At 44.5% G+C, this 26,667-nt stretch overlaps 1 protein-coding gene across 4 annotated transcripts in view; it reads right to left on the minus strand.

Moving 5' to 3' along the window:
• The window catches only part of LOC119971660 (protein phosphatase 1 regulatory subunit 12A-like), a 266,177-nt gene that overhangs the window by 81,227 nt on the left and 158,283 nt on the right, over positions 1-26,667 (minus strand). For 2 of the 4 annotated variants that reach the window (XM_038807505.1, XM_038807502.1), the window contains exons 7-10: positions 24,993-25,078; positions 16,910-17,079; positions 7,656-7,759; positions 2,452-2,568 (exon numbers count right to left, since the gene is read on the minus strand). In XM_038807505.1, the coding sequence (XP_038663433.1) occupies positions 2,452-2,568; positions 7,656-7,759; positions 16,910-17,079; positions 24,993-25,078 (477 nt within the window). The remainder of the gene's footprint in view (positions 1-2,451; positions 2,569-7,655; positions 7,760-16,909; positions 17,080-24,992; positions 25,079-26,667) is intronic. The other 2 variants (XM_038807503.1, XM_038807504.1) reach the window with 2 other exon arrangements.

Consider the following 26,667-nt stretch of genomic DNA (forward strand, 5'->3'; position numbering starts at 1 on the left):
CTACCTCGAGCCTAAGGAATGGTCAATGGAAGCAGCAAACGAACTGCTGAAGCACAGGCAGAAAATAAAAGATGCCAGTAGAGATAGGAGGGGACTTACCTCCCATTAACATCGTGGTGTGGGAGAGACGAAGTTGCCTCTGATAACATCAGTGGGAGATGTTTCTGCAGCCCACCCCCTTCTAACATCAGGAGTAAGGGAAACCTACCACTCTAACACTCAAGGTAGTGGCAGGGTGGAGGCTCAATTCCCACTGAAAGTTTGTTCGTTTCCCTTAGTCCTTCTTCTGTCACACTCCCCTAACCAAACTAGTTCACAGCCAATGGAAGCAGCCCGGTCAACCAAAGCATAGCCAAATGAAAAGAAAAGTTAGAAGAGATAGGAGGGCCTTACCTTCATCCTGACATCAGAGGTAGGAGTGGTCTCACATTCACTACTCCCTTGTAATACAGCAGTAGAAGCAAATGGCTCTTTCACAGGCGGTAACTTTGAGACTAACCTCAGCAAGGTAAGCATAGGCAGCAAGCTGCAGCAACCCTCCCAAAATACATTTTAAACCACAAAATAAAGCACTAACAATATGGTGAAAGATTTCCCTTGGTCAATGTGTGCTCACAACATGGTGACAAAGAGCACCGTTGAACAGTTCCAATTAAGTTCTATTTGAAGACATGCACAATTCTGCTCTCCATGGTGGCGAGAGGTAGTTTGCCCCCCAGTGATTAGCATTCATTCTTCAGAGTCCTCCTTCGCCTAAACCATTCTGGATACAGTTACTACTGGTGCTTTGAATGCAGAAGTAGCTGAGTCCCAGAGATGGTCTGGGTGAAAAATCTGCACGAATATCGAAGTATCAATTCTATGATGATAATTCTATAAGAAGTACTTGAGCAGTAACCACAAAATAAATTCACAGCAAGCAAGACTAGCAGCAAGGAACAAAATTTAGGGCTCAATGCAGAGAGATATGGACTGTCTGTGAAGTTGGGCTCAAAAGTTACAATGTCTAAAGTGGTTAAATGTAAAATAATGAGACTTTGAAAGTAACAGATGAGAATGCAGGATGCACACCATTATTCTGTAGGACACAAATGAGGAGAGAGATTGTTTGGACAGGAGGAATGGTGTTCTGGTTAATAGCTTTTTGAAACTGCTGTGCATTTAATAAAAGGAGGTCTCAGGAACGAATAATGAGTTTGTACAAAGAACAAGCCTGGCCCTCCCTGGAGTACTCAGTATTTTGGCTGTCACATTACAGCGGGGACATATTAAATAGAAACAATTGATGTATTGGGTTAGACACCCGAGAATGGCCAAATCACAGAAATTGGAAATAACCGTATTGGATAAGAAAGTGAAATGGCTGAAAATCGATTCTAAGCTGTTCAGATGAATTGAAGCTTTAGGATCTCTTTGGAAATCATTAGTTTTACAACACGGGTTGAAACTCATTTCCGAGGGGTGGCACAGTGATTAATGCTGCTGCCTCGCAGTGCCATAGACCTGGGTTCAATCCCAGCCTGGGGTGACTGTCTGTGAGGAGTTGCCACATTCGCCCATTGTCTGCGTGGGTTTACTCCGGCTGCTCCAGTTTAAGTTGAGTGCTCTTTCGGAGGGTTGGTGCAGATTTGATAGGCTGAATGGCCTCCTTCTGCAGTGTAAGGTTTCTAGGGAAATCATGAAGGTGAACCACTTTACGGAGAGCGTAGTGACTATATAAATCAGAGAAGGAATGGATGTGAACAGTGGGGGGTGGACTGGCAGAAAAAGTGAGCTAAAGACACGAGAGATAGAATTGCATTTGACAATTTCTGAATCCTGAAAGTAGCCAGATGACCTGTTATTGATTTGTCCATTTCAACGTTCTTATGTAACACAGTAGGCCCCGTATCCTCGTAATACTTCTCAATCTATTTTAAAATGCAACTAGTGTGACATTAACATCTCTTCTAACCCAGTATGCAATAATTAAGCAACACTTGCTTTCAATGAGATCACATTCCCTTTTTTCAATAATCCAGGTCCATTCAAGTAAAAGGAAGCTGTGAGAGATGGAAAGGGGCAATACACTCAAACCCCAACATAGCTTTACCACCCATCCAACTCGTGAGAGTCAGGGAGAGATTGTGAGATGCAGAGTCATTCCTAGATTATGAATGTCAGGAATGTGTGGGATGCAGGAGATTATATCAAGGAAAAAAGCAGAGTAGCAATGAAAATGTACAACAGATAAGTTTATAGATTTCTAGAGTTTCTGTTGCTCTCACTGGGAAATCAAAAGTCAATTTGGCTCCAATTAGCAGGTGGGAATCAGCCTAAAATCTCAAAAGTATAAACGAGAGAAAGAGAGAGAGAGAGAGAAAGAGAAAGAAATACAAGGCAAACCACATATGCATGCTGCAAACTAAAAGCTCCACCGACATGGGAAACCTCAATGTGCAAGAAGCTCACCGCTGCTCTTTGACCTCTCTGGGGCACCAAGACGATGCCGGTTTTGCGCAGGCCCTGTCGCCATGACGTTGGATCACTTGGCTGACAAAAAGGTAGGAAAGGAGTAATGAAGTCAAACTGCAGTCAGAGGAAGAGCAAAAGGAGAGAAAGAGAAAGGCAGGTGAGGTATGGACAAGAGTAAAAGAGTGAGAGGAAGTAAGGAAAGAAGAAAGGGCACAGAGGAAGCTCACATCCTCATTCTGCAGATAACATTATACCCTTAACATAAGAAATATTTTGATCAATTCAATCCCCAAAACACATCCTGCGAGCCAATGAATTAAATGTGAATTCTGCAATCATTCACCAGATATTAAATTTACCAGGGGGCAGTTATTAGTGGAACAAAAACTGGTGAAAATTTGATTTGGTTTATGTGAGTTAATTTCTTATTCTTCTTGTAACAAGCTCAAGGAGCTTGCTCCCATTTCTAATTGGGTGATTATTTTTCTGGACATTGTCTCGGGGAGCAGGGAGAGGGGTGTGTCCCATGCCCCTGGTGGGGAAGATGGAGCTGATGCCCTGGCTCACAGAAGCACAAAAGGAGCATGCTCTTCCCATCAATACAACGCCATGATCTTCACACTATTCAACTTTAAAACCTTCACAACTGGGAACAAAGCTGCATCACCTTCACTGATATACAATAAACACAGGATCTCTTGCAACGGATAAAGCACAACATCACACTTAAACAAAACATTTACTTTATCTCACAAAACTCCACACAAGTGAGGAACCCCTGCAGGAAATTTTACAACATGTTTACATCCCAGAGAAAAGTAAATAGAGCATCAAATGCAACAGTGCAAGTTATCCTATTGCAGGGGTCTCCCAGGAAAGGAATCCACGTAAAATGGCTTGCAAGAGGAAACAATACAGCAACTGTCACTGAAAGTGACTTTACTTCATTCCTTGGAATAAGAAAATAATGCAGCTTTCTGAAAGTTAAGTAGAATTCGCCAACTCTCACACAAAACAACACAGCGTCCCGTGCAACAGTAAACAACACCGCAGAGTTCAGACCAGAAAACTATGCAACATCCTTGTGTCAGGAATCAATTCAGCACATCTCAGCAGAGGGAGCAATGCAGCCGAATTCATCCTAAGAGACAAAAGCTGTGCAGCTGACGGGAATGAACAAGACACTCTTTACAAGAAACAATGCAACCAACACTTGCACGAGACAAGCTGGGGTCACCTCAAGAGGAAATCATACGGCATTGCCAAGGTGCAATCAGACGGAATCAATCTGGTGAGGCAGTATTCCGAGCCAAAAACTCTGCAGCAAAACTATAAGATCATATAAGCAGCAACAATACAGCAGAATATAATGCAACATCCCTCAGAAAAGAACACACTGCTGTATTCATTATGACAGCCAAGCTTGTCCCGGTTTGGAATTAATTTTTTGGATGGAAAGGATTTGGGAATGGGTTTTCTTGGAACGATTGCATTTAGTTTGGAGTGAGTTAAACAATTATTCAGCTTGTGGCTAAGTCAATTCAGGTTGAGTCAATCTATTAAAGTTACATCTCCTACCCTCTGGGGAAAATGAAGGTGGCCTCGTTTTCTCTCTGAGCTCCCAGGAACCTATTGTTATTATTGCTATTTATCTGAGCTTAGCGGAAGGTCAATTGATGAGATGGCTTGGTGAACATCTGCTCTCTGAGGCAAGAGGGAGCAGGCTTGTTTGACAGCCTGGTGAACTAAGCTCTTAACATGAGAAGTATTGAAAAGCCAAAGCCTTTCTTTCTGGGCTCACAAGTTAGAAAAAGCGCAAGACATGTGGTCAGTCAATTCCAACAAAGAATGCACGACAAGAGGTGTTGGGCAGAGCTAGAAGTTGAGAACATAGCTATCTGATTTTTAGCACCAGCGACTGACCTTAAAAGAAAAAAAAAATTAAGAGTTGGCATTCTGTTCATTTGGGAGTTCATTACACATTTATGTTGTTTTATAATTCAAAGGAAGCAGAGTAGCAGTTAACAAAGTTTAAAAATGCCATTCTGCCGAATCCCGTGTATTAGGCGAGATTGAGCAGCTTTTTGATTCCACAGTCTCTCAGTGTTAGTCAGTTCCAGCTATCAGAAGCTGGAGAACCATATAGAAGGGTACTTACGAGGAATGCAATATCCAGTTAAGGTCACAAAGGGATTGTATTTTTAACACCCTTTAGTTATGACATTGTCTAAATTGAAGATTGGGCAAACTGACTACCACAGACATGTGGCTTGCAACAATGACAAGGGACTGACCTGTACAAGGCAGACACATACATTTGTCACACCAGTTGCTAGAGGAAACAATGCATCAGTTCTAAACACTAATGCAGTTTCACATGCAAGAACTAATGCAGCAACCCAAACAGGAATTTAACCAGCATCACATACCAGACCAGAAACAAGGTAACTTCTCAACGGGAAAAAGGAATCACCTGAAATCCTAAATAATGCAGGATTGGCTGTATTGGGAATCAATGCAATATTTGCATGCTGCATCTCTCAGGAGTTAAAAAAAGCACAAAACGAACAATCCGAAATGGAAACACTGCACCATTCCCCCATAATTAAAGACGGTGGCACAGTGGTTAGCACTGCTGCTTCACAGCATCACTGTCTGTGTGGAGTCTGCACATTCTCCCCGTGTCTGCGTGGGTTTCCTCCGGGTGCTCCGGTTTCCTCCCACAAGGTGATTTGGACATTCTGGATTCTCCCTCAGTGTACCCAAACAAGCGCCGGAATGTGGCGACTAAGGGATTTTCACAGTAACTTCATTGCAGCGTTAATGTAAGCCTGTTTGTGTCAATAAAGATTATTATTGAATTAAAACCATGCGGTACGTCACAATGGAACAATGCATCCCACAGTCATTAACAATGGGAGGTCCATCACAGCAAGAAACAATGCCTTGTAGGAGAAAACAATGCCCCATTCTCATCACAAGAATTTACACACGTCACGGCATGATATTCAACATGAAACAATGAAACGCCATGACATAAGGAAGCAATTAAGTCCTTTTTCACAACTAGACAACATAGAGAGAGGGCAATGTTCATTACAACAAGAATAACACCAGATGACAAGAGGAAATAGCGCAGCACAGGAAAACAGCGGCCAGGAACTTCTTCAGCCAAGTTATGAGGACAGGGTAAAAGCAGCTCTGAGTCACCTCTCATAAAACGTTAGAGGGCACTATCCCTTTAGCACAACAAGACTGAGCCAGTCTCCAAAATGAAACAGTACAGCGCACCTCATGGGAAGAGGCAACGTACCCTACACGATGAAGCAATACAGCATTGATTGCAACATTCTTTGCCACAGCCAATTTGCAGCATCCCTCACACTGGTTCGCATCCCTCATGACAAGGATCACTGCAACATCGATGTATCAGGAAGTAATTCAACAACTCTTGCAAAAGGAACTATTCCTCAGAAACATTTACTTAGTAGTACAAAACTTGAAGATTGCTGAAAAGAGACTTGTTGTTGAAGCTTTTTGTCTTGCACTCCTCAGGACAAACAAAAGAATGGCAAATTTCAAACAAATTTATGCCACAGGAGAAAAATGGTTTTGGCTAGTTGGCAAGACAACAAAAAGATAGCCCGCCCACCGTACAATTGCATCATGTTTAAATTTTAGTGCTGGTGTGATGGCAGGTACATAGATCCTAAGGATTGGCTCATTGAAGCAAACAACATTCCTCTGGCTGAAAGAGAGATGGGCAGAGTGAACACTGTACTCAACCATCCGCACGTGCAAAACCCTCCAAAAAACATCTACTGTTAGATGTGATTCCACAATTAGGCAACACTTGCTGAACAATCCGGAGTGTGCTAATAGCTACACTAACAACCAATTAAGATACAAGCCCAGCTCAGTTATGTTTGTTTGAAGTGACATATGCTTGCCCCCTGCAAGCAAAGGGAATATGTTTAAGTTTGACATGTTTTTGAATTGCTCGGAAACATAGTGCCCCATTGCATGCTTGATGGCAAAATCTTGGCCAATCAAGTCGACTTGCCAACCAGTCAGCACCCCTTTTCTCCTGTGGTATTTGAAATCTGGCATTCTTACATTTGTCCTGATGAGTGCAAGATAAAATATTTTGGCAATATGTCTCTCTTTTCAGCAATATTCATATTCCTTGGAAAGGCGGGCAATGCAGCATCCATTACAAATTAGACAGACATTCACAGAACATGAAACCGTGTTACATCCTTTGAAATGGGATCAATGCAACACAACTCAGCACAGCTCACATGAAACAATGCAGCACAGCTCACATGAAACAATGCGGCACAGCTCGCATGAAACAATGTGGCACAGCTCGCATGAAACAATGCGGCACAGCTCGCATGAAACAATGTGGCACAGCTCACATGAAACAATGCGGCACAGCTCGCATGAAACAATGCGGCACAGCTCGCATGAAACAATGCGGCACAGCTCGCATGAAACAATGCGGCACAGCTCACATGAAACAATGCAGCACAGCTCACATGAAACAATGCGGCACAGCTCACATGAAACAATGCGGCACAGCTCACATGAAACAATGCGGCACAGCTCCCATGAAACAATGTGGCAAGATCACATGAAACAATGTGGCAAGCTCACATGAAACAATGTAGCAAGCTCACATGAAACAATGCGGCATAACTTACATGAAAGAATACAGTCTTTCGTGCAATTTGTAGCAGTCCACATAATAAGAAGTAAAACACACCCCTTGCATTAGGAAGCAATGGGATGCACCTCAAAGGAAACTGCAGTGCCACAGCAAGCAATGCATTTCCTGCAATGAAATGCAGCATCTCTCACAGGAGGAACATTACATGATCCAACCAAACAGGTAACAGTGCAGCTTCCCTTAACCAGAAACAGTGCAGTATCCATTGCAGCAAAATCCTCAGCGCATTATTTCCAAAGCAAGCAGGCAACAGTCCTCAGAGGAAAACGTAGGAATTCTACAATTTCTGTTTGATCTTTAATTGGAAAAAAAGGAGAAAATGTCAAATGTTACGCAAGGAACAGTCACGGTAGTTTCAATCCCACCAGAACCTGGCTCCATTCAGGTAAACAAAAAATTTGATCAGGACATGGTGCTGAAGAAGCCAAACTTAATAGCCAAACATTTCTCCTTCTCGCATGTAACGTACCCTCTTGCTGCTTCCACTGGATGCGGTGGAGGATGCAAGGTTGGAGTCAGTCATGCTCAGCTTGGTGCTGAGGTTGTTCATGTCGAGTCGGGCTTTTGTTTTCTCTGTCAAGCCAAAAGATGACACAAATAGCAGTCAACAAGTGAAAATCAGAGTGAGCTACGTTTGAGTTTATCATCCCACCCCAGCAAGTTATTTATATCTGAAGTGAATGGCTCCATCACCCATTAACAGCCACATTATAGAAGCAACAAATGAATTATGGCATGTTAATAATTTTCATCCAAAATTATTATGCACTTAATGGCAGTGGTCCCACTATTGGTGTTTATATTTTAAAAGAAAGTTACCATGCAGGTTGTGCTGTCCCAACGCAGTGGATCTTCCCCCATTGGCGTAGAAGTCAAGGCCCACACTAGGGCCTGCGTTATTTCCCACACTGCCAATCAGAGCCCTGTGTGGGTACAGTTCTCAAATCTAATCTTTTCATGTGGTTCCTACCAGGCAAACAGACTCTTGCTGCCATCTATTCTGCACCTGCTATCCTGGAGCTTGAACACCGTGGACTCTTACCTGGCCACGGAGTTAGTAGGAATCAGGAGTGTAGGGGCACAGGAAAGATATGTAAGTTGAGGATCATGTCGGTTGTCTGATGTTTCCCACCTCTGACCGCTGAAAGCAGGATGTCACAGGTACTGACTGTTTTGTTACGCTCTTGACGTAGCATAAGCTACTTCCTTGATGTGCACTCTGACAAAGGAAGGTTCAGACTTGGAGATACGTTTAACACATTTATTGAACTGCTAACGATTCTCCTACTTGGACTCGACTCTCCTGTTAATCCTGCTATAGCTACTCAGACTGACAAACCGGTCTGCTACAATCCAGGTGGTGGGTGTGATGTATTTCAATCAACCCTGTGTACTCACTAAGTATCTCCACTGGAAAGAGGAAGATCATGTGTGCTGTGTCCTTTTATATGGGTTGGTGTAGTGCCCTCTGTGGTAGTGTCACCTCTGTGTGTATCTTGAATGCCCATTGGTCGTGTCCTATTTACTGGCCTATTGGTTGAATGTGTGTGTGTCATGTCTCTGGTGCTCCCTCTAGTGTCTATCTAGTCTACATGTATTTACATTAACCCCTTGTGTATTTACAGTGATTCATATCACCACACTGACAATCAACTCCACAGAGGCAGATGCCGATTAGAGCAATTGAGGTGCCACTTAAGTGCCAATTCCAGAGATCAGCAGCACCTTGCCACATCGGACAGGCCATCCATTGAGGCCCGAGCCTGGCAGCTACCTCGAGGTAGCGGTGGTGGTTGGGGGGGTTGTTGCAGGAAGGGCAATCATGGCCTCGTCGCATTTGCCCAATCTCCACATGATGCAGCGCATCATCTGGAGGAATGAATGGAACAGGTGACTGAGGTAGTATATTGGAGGATAAGAGTTTGGGTGGGAGCTTTACTGTTGATTGATCAGGCTATTGTGTTTGTAAGTCAACCTTCTTGCTGCTGATGGGTCAACAGACTGGAATCAATGGTAGTGTGCTTATTGGGTAAGGGTAGGAACACTGTTTGAGGTTAAAAACTGCTTCGTTCAGAGCAAAGTTTTGTATGGTTTAACTGTAAGTTCATCTTCCTCAATGTTACAAGTAGTTTGTTTTCAGAAACCACCAGTTCCTGATACAGGGGCTATCATTCTTGCTAAATATGCTTCTGGCTACACTGTGATCCATCAGCTATCATGTAGAATGCCAAGGGAAGTGTCTGAGCAAGGTGCTATTAACTGGTGACTGAATGGGGGAGAAGCGGGGGAGGGGCAGAGTTTGCAAAGATTAGAACATCAGTGGGTACAACTGGGATTTAATAGATTGATTCCTTGGATGAGGGTGTTATCCTGTGGAGAGAAATCTATTATCTGAGTTTTTGTAGGATAATCTATTTTTTTTTTGGTGAGGTAATTGCTGGCAGGCTAGAAGCTGTACCTGACAGTACCATTTTAAAAATAATTCATTCATGAGATGTGGCCATTGCTGGCTAGGTCTACATTTATTCCCCATCCCTAATTAACCTTGGTGAGCTGCCTTCTTGAACTGCTGCAACCCATCAGGTGCAGGTATAGCCACGGTGCTGTTAGGGAGGGAGTTCCAGGATTTTGACCTTGCAACAGTGAAGGAACGGCAATATATTGCCAAGTAAGGATGGTGGGTGACTTGGAGGGAAAGGTGAAGGTGGTGGTGTTCCCATGTGTCTGCTGCTCTTGTCCTTCTAGGTGGTAGTGGTAGTGGGTTTTGAAGGGCTGTTGAAGGAGCCGTGGTGAGTTCCTGCAGTACATCTTGTAGATCAGGGGTGTCAAACTCAAATACACCGTGGGCCAAAATTAAAAAATCGGGACAAGTCGAGGGCCGGACTGGTTCAATGTTTTTTTGCAAAACTTATTGAAATGAACTTATTGAACCTGGAACTAATAAAGCTTAGGTTATTGCCTATAAAAACAACATTAAATATTAAATAAATAAAAAAATTAGTTGCATTTATTTCTTATTGCTTTATCTGGAGCTTTTCCGGAGTAATTTCTAATGAAAACATTTTTCCACAGGCCAACACTTTGTGATTCACACTATACCTGAATAAACTCGGCATCAGCCATATCATACGCCATAGGCGCTTCAATTGCTGGGGCCAGCTTTAATAGTAATTAGATATTATTAGGGCAGCACGGTGGCCTAGTGGTTAGCACAACCGCCTCACGGCGCTGAGGTCCCAGGTTCGATCCCGGCTCTGGGTCACTGTCCGTGTGGAGTTTACACGTTCTCCCGTGTCTGCGTGGGTTTCGCCCCCACAACCCAAAAATGTGCAGAGTAGGTGGATTGGCCGCGCTAAATTGCCCCTTAATTGGAAAAAATTATTGGCTAATCTAAATTTTAAAAAAACCAAAAAAAAAACCAAAGTAGTTAGATATTATCTCGCGGGTCAAAGATAATTCCACCGCGGGCCGGATTTGGCCCGCGGGCCTTGAGTTTGACATATATGTTGTAGATGGTACACACTGCTGCCCTGCTGCCGTGTCGGTGCTGGAGGGAGTGAACGTTTGTGGTTGGACTCCTTTGTCCTGACTGGTTCATTTAAGACGGTGACAGATTTTGGGGCGTCAAGAGGTGGGTTACTCGGTGCAGGATTCTTGGCTTCTGACATGCTCTTGTATTTATATGGCTGGTTCAGTTCAGTTCCTGATCAATGGTAACCCAAGATGCTGATGGTGGGGGATTCAGCGATGGTAATGTCACTGAATGTCAAGGGGCAATGGTTAGATTCTCTCTTGTAGGAGATGGTACTTGTGTGATGTGAATGTAACTTGTCACTTGTCAGTCCAAGCTTGGATACTATCCAGGTCTTGCTGGATTCGGACAGGAACTGCTTCAGTATCTGCAGAGCTGCAAATGGTGCTTAAAATTGTACAGGCATCAGCAAACATCCCTACTTCTGACCTCATGATGAAAAAAGATCATTGATGAAGCAGATGAATATGGCTGGGCCTAGGCCACTATCCTGAGTAATTCCTGCAGTGATATCCCAGGACTGAGAAGATTGCCCTCCAATAACCATCTTCAGCTTTGTCTTTTGCATCAATGTACTGAAAACCTCCATCAATTAGGATGGAGATATTTCTGGAGCCTCCTCCTCCTGTCCACCACCGTTCATGGCTGAATATGACAGGACTGCAGAGTTTAGATCTTCTCTTTTTGTTGTGGAATTGCTTAGCTCTGTCTATTACTTGCTGCTTATGCTGTTCGGCACTAAAATAGTCCTGTGTTGGAGCTTCACCAGGTTGACACCTCATTTTTATGTATGCCTGGTGTTGCTCCTGGCATTCCCTCCAGCACTCTGCAATGAACCAGTGTTGATCCCTGGCTTGGTGGGAATGGTAGAATGGGAGATATGCTAGGCCATGAGGTTACAGTTTGTGATTGAGCACAATTCTGCTGCTGCTGATGATCCACCGCGCTTCATGGATGCCCAGTCTTGAGTTGCTAGTGTCATGTGAGAGTACCTTTAAGAAATGAGTGTTTATCAGTGATGTCAGAGTGTGGGTGCGGCTGGGCTGTCTTGTCAGCCTTTTACTTTTGTTTTAAGCTGTTTGCTGCACCGTGGATTTTAGTTTCGTTTTCAGTGTTGGAGCTGAAGCCAGACAGAGCAGGTGTACTGTTGATCTCTCTGCCATGAAAAGACTATCTCTTGATCATTTGGTGAATTCAAAATTATGAATGTTCTCAGTAGTGAATGTAAACCTGATGTGCTTCTGTTAAAAGTGTTTCTTTTGACTTCCAGATGTTGTTTGGGAAGTTATTAAGGATTATTCAGTGTTGTATTCTTTGGGGGTTGTATTTGAATTGATGGTTGCTAAGATGTTCACTGTATGTTTTCAAAAGGTTAACTTGAGTTCATAGAATAAACATTGTTTTGCTTTAAAAAATACTTTTTCATTTCTGCTGTACCACACCTGTAGAGTGGGCTGTGTGCTCCCCATACCACAATCTATTAAAAGTTGTGGGTCAGGTGAACTCCATGATACAATTTGGGGTTCTCTAAATCCTGGCCCATAACAAATTGGGGGCTCGTCCGGGATAAAAGTCCATCTATTGGATTGGCTTAGTGAACTTAAAGACAGTGAGGGGCGAGCATATTGTGGTTGCTTTTCAGGTGTGTTATTTTAGTTTAAGTGGGGAGAGTGTTGTGAACAATGGCTCTTTCATAGGCTCAGAAGTTTTTGGGAGTGGAGACGGTCACACACAGTACCTTATAGACAAAGACTAAAAGCAGACTGTTAGATTTGGCAAAAACATTGCAGTTAACATTACTTGAAGTGCGAAAAGATGAGGTAATTTCGGCGGTGGATAAGCATCTAAAGTGGCCTGAAATACAGTTTGACTCAGTGGAAATGGCAAAAATTCAGTTACAAATTAAACAAATGGAACATGAGAAAGAATTAAAGCAGCTTGAATACGTAAGACATAGAGAGGAAAAAGAGAGAGAGAGGAAAAAGAAAGAGAAAGGGAGATACAGATCAGGGAAAAAAGTTTGAACTTCAGAAAATGGCCATGAAACATGACAGTCAGTTAAAATTGGCAGGCGTAAAGGGAAACTTACAGTTGGATGATAGTGATGAGGATAGTGAGAAAGAGCTTCACAGTCAAAGGCTTGGTGGGGATCTATTTAAATAAATCCAAACATTGCCAGTGTTTGATGAGAAGGAGTTAGAAGCCTTTTTCATTTCATTTCAGAAGGTAGCTAAACAAATGAAATTGCCACAGGACATGTGGTTATTACTGATTCATACAAAGCTGGTAGGTAGAGATAGTGATGTGTTTGCATCACTAACAGAGGAGTTACCTGGGACATATGAGGAGGTGAAATAATCCATCTTAGGTGTATATGAACTAGTGTCTGGAGCCTGCAGACAAAGGTTTAGAAATTTAAGGAAAGAATTTGGTCAAACATATATGGAGTTAGAAAGGCTCAAACAGAGTAATTTTGAAAGGTGGAGAAGGGCTTTGAAAATAGACCAAACATATGAAGCTCTCAGAGAAATTATGCTTTTGGAGCAGCTTAAAAATTCAATTCCTGTTGTAGTGAGAACTCATGTGGAAGAGCAGTGGGTTAAACTGCGAGGTTAGCAGCAGAAATGGCAGATGATTATGAATTAGTTCATAAAGCAAAGCTTGGTTTCCGACATCAGTTTCAGCCTGTGAGGGACAGAAACTGGGGACATGAGAAATACTCAAGTGGTAAAGGTAAAGGTGATCTTTTGGGAGGTAATGAGAGTGTACCTCAGATTAAAAAGGAAATCCAGGAGGGTGGAAAAGAAATGAAAAATGTCAAATGTTTCCACTGTAATAAACTAGGCCATGTAAAGTCACAGTGTTGGTGGTTGAAGAAAAGCACTGGGAAGGCTGATGTGGTAAAACAGGATAAGACAGTGGGGTTTGTTAAAGTGGTAAAGGAAAGCCCAAGTGAAACAAAGGATGTGCAAAGGATTGTACAGCCTGTTCAAGAAGTGATTGATAAGAAGGTGCCAGATCTCTTTAAAGAATTTACTTGTGTGGGTAAAGTTTACTCATGTGTATCAGGAGGAGCAGGTAAAGAAGTCACAATTTTAAGAGGTACAGGAGCCAGTCAATCTTTGGTGGTAAGAGATGAGGAGTTATGTAGCTTGGGAAGAATGTTGCCAGAAAAGGTGGTAATATGTGGAATTCAGGGTGAGAAGAGCAGTGTTCCATTTTATAAGGTAAGGTTGGAAAGTCCAGTGAAGAGTGGTGAAGTGGTAGTAGGAATAATAGAGAAACTATCTTGTCCAGGAATACAGTTCATCTTGGGGAATGAAATAGCTGGATCGCAGATGGGAGTGATGCCTATGGTGGTTGATAAGCCAGTGGAAAATCCCTCTGCCATGAAAAGACTATCTCTTGATCATTTGGTGAATTCAGAATTATAAATGTTCTCAGTAGTGAATGTAAACCTGATGTGCTTCTGTTAAATAGCGTTTCTTTTGTCTTCTGGATGTTGTTTGGGAAGTTATTAAGGATTACTTATTGTTGTATTCTTTGGGGGTTGTATTTGAATTGATGGTTGCTAAGATAGTCACTGAAGTTAACTTGCGTTCATAGAATAAAGATTGTTTTGTTTTAAAAAATACTTTTCCATTTCTGCTGTACCACACCTGTAGAGTGGATTGTGTGCTCCCCACACCACAATCTATTAAAAGTTGTGAGTCAGGTGAACTCCATGATACACTTTGGGGTTCTCTAAATCCTGGCCCATAACACTAGATCTGTTCAAAGTCTATCCCATTTAGCTCGGAGGTAGTGTCCCACAACACGATGAAGGGTATCCTCAATGTGCAGACAGGACTTTGTCTCCCCAAGGACTGTGTGGTGGTCACTCCTACCGAGATTGTAATAGACAGATGCATCTGCAGCAAACAGGTTGGTGAGGAAGAGGTCAAGTATATTTTTCCCTCTTGCTTGTTCCCTCATCACCTGCTGGAGTTCCAGCCCAGCAGTTACGAACTTTCAGATTCAGCTGGCTCGGTCTGTGGTGGCACTACTGAGCCGCTCTTGGTGATGAACACTGAATTCCCCACCCAGAGTACATTCTCCGCCTTTGCCACCCTCCGTACTACCTCCAAGTGACGTTCATCATGAAGGAGTACAAATTCCTCAGCTGGGAGACGGAGGTTATGTGGCAATCATGGCCTACTCTCCCATGTTTGACCTGGTGCTATGAGACTTCATGGGTCCAGAGTCGATGTTGAGGACTTCCAGGGCAACTCTGTCCTGAATGAGTACCACTGTGCCGCCACACTGTGCCATCACAGTGGTATACAGCCTTACAGACAATGTCCCAAACACCAACATCACCATTCCTGGATCGGTGGGACAAGACATGCCCAGGTATGGTGATGTTGTGTTTGGGACATTGTCAGTAAGGTATGATATTTATTAGTGACATAAGTAGGCTTACATTAACACTGCAATGAAGTTACTGAGAAAATCCCCTTGTCGCCACATTCCGGCGCCTGTTTGAGTACACTGAGGGAGAATTCAGAATGTCCAATTCACCTAACAGCACATCTTTCGGGATTTGTGGGAAGAAACCGGAGCACCCGGAGGAAACCCACAGGTCAACATGCAAACTCCACACAGTGATTCGAGCCAGGAATCGAACCTGGGACCATGGCACTGTGAAGCAACAGTGCTAACTACTGTGCCACCCGTGAGTATGACTACATCAGGCTGTTGGTTGACTAAGTCTGTGAGGCAGCTCTTTCAATTTTGACACAAGGTACCAGATGTTAGTGAGGAGGACTTTGCAGGGTCAAAGGGCTGAGTTTGCACCTTGGTCAATGCCGGGTGGTAATAACTTCATCCCAGTTGAATACAACCGAGTGGCCTGCTGGGCCATTTCAGAGGGCATTTAAGAGTCAACCACATTGATGTGGATTAGGAGTCACATGTAGGCCAGACCAGATAAGGGCAGCATGGTTCCTTCCCTAAAGATCATTAGTAAACCAGATGGATTTTTACGACAATCATTTCATGGTCATTGTTTGACTTTTAATTCCACATTTTCATTCCACCATCTGCTATCGTGGAATTCAAACCCAGGTCTCCAGACGATTAACCTGGGTCTCTGGATTACTAATCCAGTGACAATGCCACTATGGGCTGAGACGAGGAGAAATTCCTTCGCTCAAAATTGCTAATCTTTTGAATTTTTCATCCAGAGGATTGTGGATACTCAGTCTATGAATATATTTAACACAATACCAGAAATAGGAAGAGCACATGGCCCATCAAGCCTGCTCTACCATTCAATACGATCATGGCTTCAACTCCAGTTTGCCAACTGCTTCCCATATCCCTTCATTCCCTGAGAGATCAAAAGCCTGTCTATCCCAGCCTGAAATCTATGGATCATCCACAATCCTCCTAGAGAATTCCAAACATTCACAGTGATTTGAAGTAACTTCTCCTCAGCTCAATCCTAGGTGATTGACCTGTAATTCCGTGTTTTAGACTCCCAACCAGGAGAAAACTATCTCTCAGCATCTACCTTATCAAGCCCCCATCAGAATTTTGTAGCTTTCAATGAGATTGCCCCTCATCCTTCTAAATCCCAGAGAATATAAACACAATGTACTCTGCCTATCATGAAACAGGTTTCCTTCCCCAAAACGGTATCCCAGGGGCCAACCTAGTGAATCTTTGCTGCATTGCTTCACAGGCAAGGATATCCTTTCTTAACTGTGCAGACCACAACCACACACAATACTCCAGATGCAGTCTCACCACAACTCAAGACTGAGATCAAGAGATTTTGGTGCACCAAAGTAAACAAGGGATATGGAAATAGGGTGGGAAAGTGGAGCTGGTGTAGAAATTCAACCATGTCTTTATTGAGTGGCTGAGCAGGCTCAATGAGCAATATGGATTCCTCCTGCTCTTAGCCTTTGATTTTTACTCTTCACCATGAATTCCAATAAGTATCTTCTTAAGAGAAACGCATGGATACATGGTCTTAAAGTGGGTGAGATCTTGGGATTGAAAATCAACGCCATTCCATTGCAACAGAAAATAATGGAAAATCATCCCGTCCATGATTCATCATCAGGAAAGGTACTTAAAGCCCCCCCCCCCCCCCCAACAATACGACAACCAATGAAATCAGACGTCATTACCCTTTGACTTACCGGCTTCTGACTCAGCTTCATATGGCATCTCCTCTTCGGAACTTGAGCCATTCAACTTCTTCCTGTCTTCCTCGTCATTGACATGCTCCAACATCACAGACTCTAATGTCTTGCGCTCCTTCTCATGCATTGAGATTTTATCTTTGCTGCTCATACGGGAAATAGAAGTCCTGGTGGGATAACGGATTAGCTCTGGTTGGCTGTTAGTGTGATGCGTGCAGCCCAGGACAAGGTCAGCAAGTTCCATCTCTCAAGGTTAGACACAAAACTCAAACAGGGTATAAAGGAGCCACTCTCCAGTGCACTCTACAAATTGGGGGGGTGCTGATCTGCAAGGCTGGCCAGCTTAACACAGAGTTCCAATGTTGCATACAGCTTTTGAAACAATTCTCTCCCAGCTCTCTACTTTCTCATGTGATGTCATGGTCTGTTATTGTGTGTGACACCCTTATCCACTCTACAAATATGAGTAATGCATTCCCAGCTCCATTAACCTGATCTATTTTCCTGTGTGGAACACATTCCCAGAGACCTCTCATTCAATGTGCATTTTTGTCCCTGACTCACATGAAAGCATGATCTTCATTTACTGCTATCAACTATGTCACACATTGAGAACTTTGTTATCCTGCATTGTCTGCTGCTCTCCAATGTTATGTGTAACACACTCCCTACTCTCTCCAAGGAGGCAACCCACAACTCTTAATTTCTATGTAAAGCAACCCCTGAATGCCGTCTGGTGTCTTGCAACACCCTCCCATCTCCCTATTGCATTGTAATAGTCTCTCATGCTCACTTTCATTCTTGGCTTAGCTCATTTATTAGTCACATCCTTTTGTGATTTAAAAAAAAATGGCCTTTCTTTGCAAAGTCGAGCAGGAGCAACAGCTGCTGGACCAGTGTCGCAGTCTACTTATGAGGGAATGCTGGAGTTGTTCTTTTGTACCCTGTTTGATCTCAAAGCACAAACCAATCACTGAGCCCCTGCCAAGGGCCCAGAGGACAGTTTTCACACATTTTACTGGGTGAGGCATCACTCTCTTTGTCCAGTGATGAAGCTAATACAATGCAGCCAACTTCCAATCAATCTGTATGTGGCCAGGGCTCAGCACACAGTACATTCCTCATCAATGCATGGTTACTGCAATGCTCCCTGCTTTACAGCATTTACCTTCCTTAACATCACCCTGATGATCAACATGTTTGGAGTAGAAATTTAATGCCTCTCACTTTTTCTGAATCATTTAAAAAACTTTAATACAGGAACATAGAAATTACTAGACAGTAGTCCAAGATTAATTTACTTTGCCTTGCCACGTGGCAGTCACACGATGTGATGCTGCAGACGTTGATTAATCATGACAATCGATATGTAAAATATTTTAAAAGATGCATGGAAGAAACAGGAATGAGGTTTAGAATAAGGAGCAGGATATTGTAGCAGAATGGGCTCTGAGTAGATGGTGAAAAGGTGGATCACTCTTCGGAGCAATGAGTCCATGAGAAACAACAGAACACAGAGGAAGAAAAAGAAATAGGCAGGTAAATCAGTGAAGCGCAAGGCTTTTCAAGCAACTAACGGACTGGAATTCTTTGTGCAGGTTAAGTTATAGGATTTGCAGAAGACATTTGAGAAGGTTTCACATCTGAAGTTTGTGAAGAAGATTAAGTCACCTTGCACAATTGATGGGTAAATTAGCTGGACGGGAAAACGTGTCATGAAGAATGGATGGGGGATGATAAATGGGAAAGTTCCAGGAGAGTTTACGACCAGAGTTGTGCAAAATTTACTTTAGTTCCGCTGCTGAGTTCACATTATTTATAAATAATATTGCAGTTCTATTAAAACTGACTAATTAACAGACACTATTAAATGGTTCAGTGATTACCATGGAGGTTATTGATGAGAGTATATTGATCTGGTTCAATTTAGTAGATTGCTTTTAATATTCAATAAATTTCACATGATGTACATTAGGACAGTGATGTGAAACATGCACACAGTGGAGTGATATCCATTTGTAAAGATGAGAAAAGATCTGGGAAAAACGAATGGCCCTTCATCAGAAGTGTCCTGGGCGGGATTCTCCCAGCCCGGCGTAGGGCCGGAGAATCCCCGCAACTGCGCCACGCCGCCCCGATGCTGGCACGGATTCTCCTCGGAGCGATCCCGGGGGGTGCCACCGACAGGGCCTGGCCCGCGGTCGGAGCCCCCCCCCGGCCTATTTTCTTATGCACCGGCCCCTGAAATCCCGTGCCATGTTGCGTCGGGGCCGGCACGTTGAGGGAGGCCACCGCGCATGCGAAGTTGGCGTGGCGCACAGTTCATGCCTGAATGGGAGGCTGGAGCGGCATGAACCACTCCAGCGCCATGCTGGCCCCTTCGGTACTCTCAGTGGCCCGTTCACGCCGAGTGAAACGCGACGGCTTTTCTGACGACGTGGACACTCTGCCTCTGAATGGGAGGATCCCGCCCTAGATGGAACCTTTCCCAATTGCTCAGTTCTATTAAACCATTTTGGTTACTGAGTCTTATTATGTGAAGATCTATTCAGAGCTTCTTATTCTGCAGTCCAATAAGGCTTTTGTTATTCCTCCCATCATCTACAAATTGTTTTGTTTCAAACTGTCCTTGCCATCTCTTAGTTTCCTAGTCCTTCTTTCCTGAGAGGTTTTCTCCCATTCACCAAAATGCTAATAAAAGTAATATGGCCTACTCTTCAGATTACCGCTCGTATTACTCAGGACCCTGTCATCAGTATCATACATCACTTTTAAAGTTTTGTTGTAATACGCACTCACTGGTATGGTTTGTGGGAAGATTATTCTACTGGTGATCTCGTTGCCTGTACTACTTGTTGTAATATGCCTTTAAGGGATAGTAGCATGCCGTCACTTTAAGGGAAGTGTGTCATGTGATCCAGCCTGGAGCAGAAGCCAGCCACACAGCTCTGCCGCTCTGCGACGGGGGGGGGGGGGGGGGGGGGGGGGGGGGGGGGGGTGAGCACGATTCACGCGATGCCGGTCCGCCGATTCTCCAGCGTCCGGAGAATCGGTGCCATTGCCACCAGTGCAACGCCGGTCGGGGCCGGGACTCCTGATCAGCGGGCCGGCTTCTCCTAGTGTGGACCTATTTTACTCCCGCCAGGCCCCTGTAGCTCTCCACCATGTTGCGTCTGGGCCGGCGCGGAGAGGGCAACTAGCGCGCAGGCCGCAGGTTAGCTCCGGTCGTAACGCGCATGCGCAAATTCGCAAACCCACAGCGCCTGTTTGACGCCGGTATCATTATAAAAACACAACTCTCCTCACATCTAAATGTCTCATAGAATCATAGAATTTACAGGGCAGAAGGAGGCCATTCGGCCCATCGAGTCTGCACCAGCCCTTGGAAAGAGCACACTACTTGAGTCCATGCCTACAACTTTCTCTCTTAATTTTAAAACATAGCGTACTGGGGATTTCCGGTGGCAGCCATGGAGCGAGCAGTCGCACATTTGGTGGAGGCTGCCACTCAAGGCGGATTTTCTTCGGTCTTTTCCCCACCCGAAGAGTAAAGTATTTGAGGGCAAAAGGTACAGGAATGCCTGAGGAAGGTAATACTCTTCTGGTGTGGTTAGTGGATGGATTCACGGACAAGGAGTGGTGCAAGGAGGAAAGAGCTGTGGGAGCAGAAGACTCTTAGTGGTGCGCCACAGGTAAAGTTGGTAGCGGACAAGGAGGCTGTGCTGCCCGCCCAGTGGTCGACTGAGCAGTAGGTAGAGTTCTTGAATGATAAGTTTCAGCAGCAGAGGAAAGAGGCCCTGGAGGACCTAGTCAACGTGGTGCATGTGGTAAGCACTAGTAGTCTTATATCACTCTGGGCGCATAGGGAGAAAATGGAGCAGGAGGAGAGGTGGACGAGATTTTCAGGGTGGACAGGATATTCTTGGAGGTGCCGGAGGCAAGACTGTTGAAGGAGAGGCAGAGGCTCCAGATGGTGTTTAGGCTTGTTTCGTCAGACAGCTGCAGAGGGCCAGAGGGGTAGTGTATGTGGAGAAGGTGAGTAGGATGTTGACCTATCAACTGAGAAAGCCACTCTCTCCATTGCTCTTCCCTTGGCGACAAAGCCACTGGGAATGGCACTTAGGGCGTTGAGGGACTGGAGGAGGATTGAGCGGGGTGGGGGGGGGGTGGGGGTGGGAGGTGGGGAGGAGGTCAAGCACAGGGTCTCATTGTATGCTGTTGACCATCTATTGTATATTTTGGACCATGTGGGCAGCATGTGGATCCTGAGGGAGTTTGGCCAGTTCCGGGGCGACAAATTAAGACTAAAGGGCAGGAAAGGACATTGGGGAGTTGCTGTTTAGGGTGCTGGGGGTGAGTTTTAGGTATTTGTGTATCCAGGTGGCACGGAGCTCAGCACAATTGCACAAGCTGAACCTGGCTCAGTTGGTACACCGATGAGGATGGATTTTAAGAGGCGGGATGTGCTGCCGCTGTCACTGGCAGGGCAGGCGCAGACAGTAAAAATGACAGTGCTGCCAAGGTTTCGGTTTGTGTTTCAGAACCTCCCAACCTTCAACCCTACGTCGTTTTTTAGGAAGGTCAATGGGCTGATCTCCGGGTTTGCGTCGGCGGGGAAAACCCCACGGGTTATGAGAGCTTTCTTGGGGTGGGGGGTGGCGAACATTGCAGTGGTTAGAAATGGGCCGCGGGGGAGGGGTTGGTGTGGGACAGATTAAACCAACATCTTGTAGGGGTACGTGTTTAAGAGCTTTGTTGGTGCCTTTACCGTTCGCGCTTCCAAGGTACTGCATGTGCCCAGTGGTGATGTCGGCCCTGAGAGTGTGGAGGCAGCATCTGGAGCTGGAGGGTGCCTCGGTGCGTGGGCGCCCATTTGTAACAATCATAGGTCTGCACCAGCGGCGCTGGATGTGAGATGTAGGATGTGGCGGCAGGCGAGGATTGAGCGCTTTGGCAAGCTGTTGATAGGAGGCAACTTTTCTAAGTTAGAGGACCAGGTGGAAGAGTATGACTTCCCAGTGGGAATGGCTTAGGTCCCTGCAGGTTCGGGACTTTGTAAGGAGAGAGGTGCTATCCTTTCCTGGGTTGCTGTCCCTGGAGTTAGAGGACAAGGTGCTGTCGCATGACAAAATAGGGGAGGGAAAGGTGTCAGGTCTCTGTAAAGAATTGACGGAGTGCGAGGGAGCCCTGGTGGGGGATATTAAGCGTAAGTGGGAGAAGGAACCAGGAAGGGAGGTGGGGACCGAGATGTGGGCAGAGGCCTTACGGAGGGTAAATGCACCGTTGTCATGTGCAAGGCTAAGCCTCATCCAGTTCAAGGTGGTTCATAGGCCTCATATGATGGTGGCGAGGATGAGTAGGTTCTTTATGGTGGTAGACGATAGGTGTGGGCAGTGTGCATGTCCACATGTTCTAGGCTTGTCCAGGATTGAGGGGTTCGGCAGGGGTTCTCGGATGTGATGGATGTGGAGGTGGTCCCGAGTTCAGAGGTGGCGATATTTGCGGTGTCAGAAGACCTGCGAGTCCAGGGGATGAGAGATGCTGGAGTTTTAGCCGTTGCCTCCCTGATAGCCCGAGACGGAATTTGTCCGGGTGGCGGGAATCAGAGCCGGCAAAAGCTGGGGGGTGGGGTGCGTCGGCAAACGTGTTTACCCAGAGGTGGAAACCGTTTATTGATATCACTGGAAAAAACGGAAAGAGTCAAGAATCAATGTGGATGTAATCACGTCAGGTTCCATAATCCTCGAGGACAGAATTAGGAAAATAGTTAACCAGGTATAAGCAAGTCTCCAGGCTTGAAGGGATCTTCATTTTCATAATGGAACACAGGAGATGTAGAATTCACTCCCAACTAATGTTGTTTCTATGAATGCTCTTAATAAAAAAACGGGGAATTCAGTAGCTTCCAGTAGCTCAGCTGGCTAAAGGAAATAAATAGCTGGGGAGAAATAGAGAGAACACCGCCAAAGATGCTTTAAGAACAGAATTGAAGATTGAAGGACTACATAAACTGCGTAGCTTTCAAAGTTTGCGAGTGCACAGAAATCTCACATCAAGCATAATATCAGATGGAAGGTTTGGAGGGCAGTCTGGTATTTTGGCAGGCTCACAGGGGAGTGAGAAGGAAATAATGAGCAGAATATTTCCTAAAGAGGTTAAAGCACTTGAGTAAGACCCATGCTGAAGGGAAAAGATTTGCACTTGTTCTCTTATGGCTCCCAAATACATCCCCTTGGATTTTGTATACAATAGATCACTTTGAAATAAAATGCCTGTAATTTGGCACAGGCATCAGTGGAACAGGCAGAAAGGAGCTCGGTTTAAAATACCATCCTGAGGGACAATAATTCTTATAATGCAGGACTTCCTCAATAGTGTACATTAGCATCAGCTGAGATTATGTGTTCAAGTCCTGGAGTGGGGCTTGAACACACAATTTTCTGACTTAGTGCCAAGCTGTCAGGGAGGCAGTTGATTGTACACGATCTTCGTTAGGATGGATTTGCTGGCACTCAATGTTCTTTTGCAGAAGGCTTGGGTGGAGAGATTACTGCAGTACATGAAACTACCACTGGAGGTTATTAGCATACTTTAAAAACTGCAGTTACTCGTGGGAGAAAAGGGAGCTCCAGTATTTCATTTCCCCTGCATTTTCAGAATTGCAGCAAAAAGCTGCTTTATTTCCTTCATTTTCTTTTCTGAAACTGCAATCTCAATTGAAAGAGGGCTGCATTGTACTCTGAATATTAGAACAGCGACACACTCACACACACGATGCCCAGCACATCTTCAGCTCCACACACGAGCTGCATCTGGCAGCTGCCACTTAACAAGGGAGCACGGGAAACTAGCTTCATCCGTACAGATCGGAGAAAATAAAACATCCCTAATCCATCAACTATGCTGCAATTTTTGTCAAGCAAAACTTTATCCTTTATTTTCCTTGCTTTGCAAAATCCATCCCTGTGCCCTCGCCTACAGCAACAATGCAAGGCCCCCCCCCACCCCCCGTGGATCCACTGAGTTGAAAACGTACCCTTCCAGTTTGCTAACAATACAGCCTCGTAGCTAGTTACCAGATGATAAATGAAAAGGGCCAGAGCTGATTTTCCCACAGCTCCATTTGAAGATGCTGACAGGAGTGGCCAGCTGTGTGCAAGTTAGATAAGAATTCTGACTGTTGGTATCTAGAAAGGAGAGAACCCACACGATTCTTAGACTGGGTATGTGTGTTTTTGCTCTGTTTGTTATGATGATTCCCTCATGAATCGATGTTCCAAATCCCAGCAGGGACAAGGGGGCAGGGAAAACCTTAACGTGAAACCAGCTGGAGCCCAGAGTGAGCTGCTGAGAGCAGATCACACGCATTCGTCTGGAACAATGCACACCAATTAGAAAATCTCAAGCAAATTAAAGGAGTACCAAAAAAAAGTATGGAAATAATTAGAATACAAGATATAGTAAAACATCTCAAAATAGATTTAAAATTAAAAGTAAAAGCCTGTGAGCATGCAATATCAGACACCATAATTGTCAATGCCTCCCTATGGCTTGAAATCCAATGTTATCTCCTCACCCAGTGCACCTACCACTTTAAAAGTAGGTCAAAGCTAATAAAGTTCACCTTTATTTGGTGCGGCCTCATTCAAAATCTCTTAACTGAGCATAAATGGATGGGGTCAGCCATCACACTGAGCTCTGCCACATTTGGACCATCACCTTCTGCTCAGACAATCAAATTTTAACATTCCTATTCCACAGACACCTCAGCAAACAAACTTTAAAGACAAAACAAATGATCATTTTTGAAAATGATTTTCAATGACACTAATGCTCCTACGTTCCAGTGGGGAGAGAAGAGGGGAACGGTGGGGGGTGTGTGGGGTGGGGAGGGGCTGGGAAGGAGGGGGGTGGAAATGAGGAGTGTTTATAAGCAATAGCTCAGTTTCCTGATTGGTGAATATTGTGCCCACAAGTAAAAGGTAATCCAGTGGTGTTATGATGGGTATGGGCCCACTCATCAAACAGCGAGTCTACATGCTGAAGTAGAATCATGGATACAAACTGAGCATGATCTAACCTTCTGGTCCTGGACGGAAGCTGTTGTGAGGCATTCGGCAATTCAATCAGTGAGGCTTTGGCTTGCTTCTCCTTCTCAATCTTTATCTGTTTTTATCCCCCAGAGGAAAGAAGATAATAATATTCAACTTAATTAATATGCTTATAAATTCCAACTCCGGGAGAAAGCTGTGGAAAGAACAAGTATTCAAGATTGCCTCCAACTAGAGTCTAACTCAACTCTCCCGACTTTTGCAATTAAGAAGAAAACTGATCACCCAACTCCAAACCCGGGTGTCAGAATCTCTTTTGAATCACAAAGGCATAATTAATACTGGTTACTGAAGCAACAATAATAAGCCCCAATGAGAAAAACCTATGTAACTTGGATCAGATTGCAATAGAAAACGACATGCAGATTCACTCAGCAGCATGATGAATGTGGAAGTGAATCGGGCAGTGACATCTTTAGTAACTGTTCTCCTGAGATTCACTGATAATTCCTGGAGAGCTGTGTTGAAGCAGATGCCCGTGAGGTCGTTTCTCCACTGAAACCCCTTATGGATAAGCAAGTCCTGATTCTCACGGCCAGGAGGGACCTGAATCTCTCTGGTATTTTGGGATGATAGAATCCTTACTTCTTATCCAGCAGCATGTGCACCCAATGGGACGTCACTCATACACAAACAATAAATCACTGCCTCCCAAACAGCCCCAACTTGATGCTTGTGAGCCTCAGTCAACAGCAAGTAAATTCTTCTGCAGAGATGCCATGAGGCTAGGTTTCATTGGAACTATCTTGTTACCCTGATTCTAAATTGGCAGGAGTTTCAGTTTTTCAGCCTACCAACAAGGTACCATCCCTGGTGCCAAGTGACTGGTAACAGTGCCAGATGCAGCACTAAGCACTTATCAACACACACAAAAAAACAGCAATTGGGAGTGAGTTGGCACGTTGTGTTCCAGTAGTCTGGAAGCAGCTTGCCCATCCAACTGCTTGACTAACCAACAAGAAACCAGGAAGTAGGGAAGAAAAAAAGAGATAGGTAAATATTTTAAAATGTCACATGGATCTGTGCGGTATCATCAGATAATTAGAAAATGAATGGGGAAATCATCGTCATCCGCTTATCTTGAACTGTTCCCCATCCTTCACAATTTATTTTTGGCATGGATTTCTCCCCACTTCCCATATGCTCTAAAAATAAAGACATGCCCTCCTCCCGACTGCTTATATCTAGCTGAGCCTTTGATCTTGAGTATCTATAACTGCTGGGCAAGGAGGCCTATATGCTATTACAGGCCTGACAATCAGGGGCAGCCCCATCTCACTTGAAAAAGGGAAATGCAAATTAACAACCCAAAGCTGACAAGAACAAGGTGCAGTTCGTATCTTATTGCTTGCCATCTTCTCACGCAAATTATGAGGAGATACTCAGCCCTCAGTGATTTCCGATAGTGAAGATTGGGAATACCAGGCAGTGACACTGCATCTTCCCATGCTTTTTTAACTCCAAAATGTTGGGTAAGATGTCTGTTGCAAGATCTTTGCCAAAGTCAGGTGGAAAGTATAATTCTGACCCAGCCCTATGGCAGGAGGATATGGATAAACATGGATTGCCAACAAGGCTACTCCATATTGATTAGTGAAAGATGCATTTTAAAGAGGCATTGCCCACATTCCCAATGCACTAATC

This window comes from Scyliorhinus canicula, chromosome 9 (assembly GCF_902713615.1).
Source record: "Scyliorhinus canicula chromosome 9, sScyCan1.1, whole genome shotgun sequence".
Lineage (NCBI taxonomy): Eukaryota > Metazoa > Chordata > Chondrichthyes > Carcharhiniformes > Scyliorhinidae > Scyliorhinus > Scyliorhinus canicula.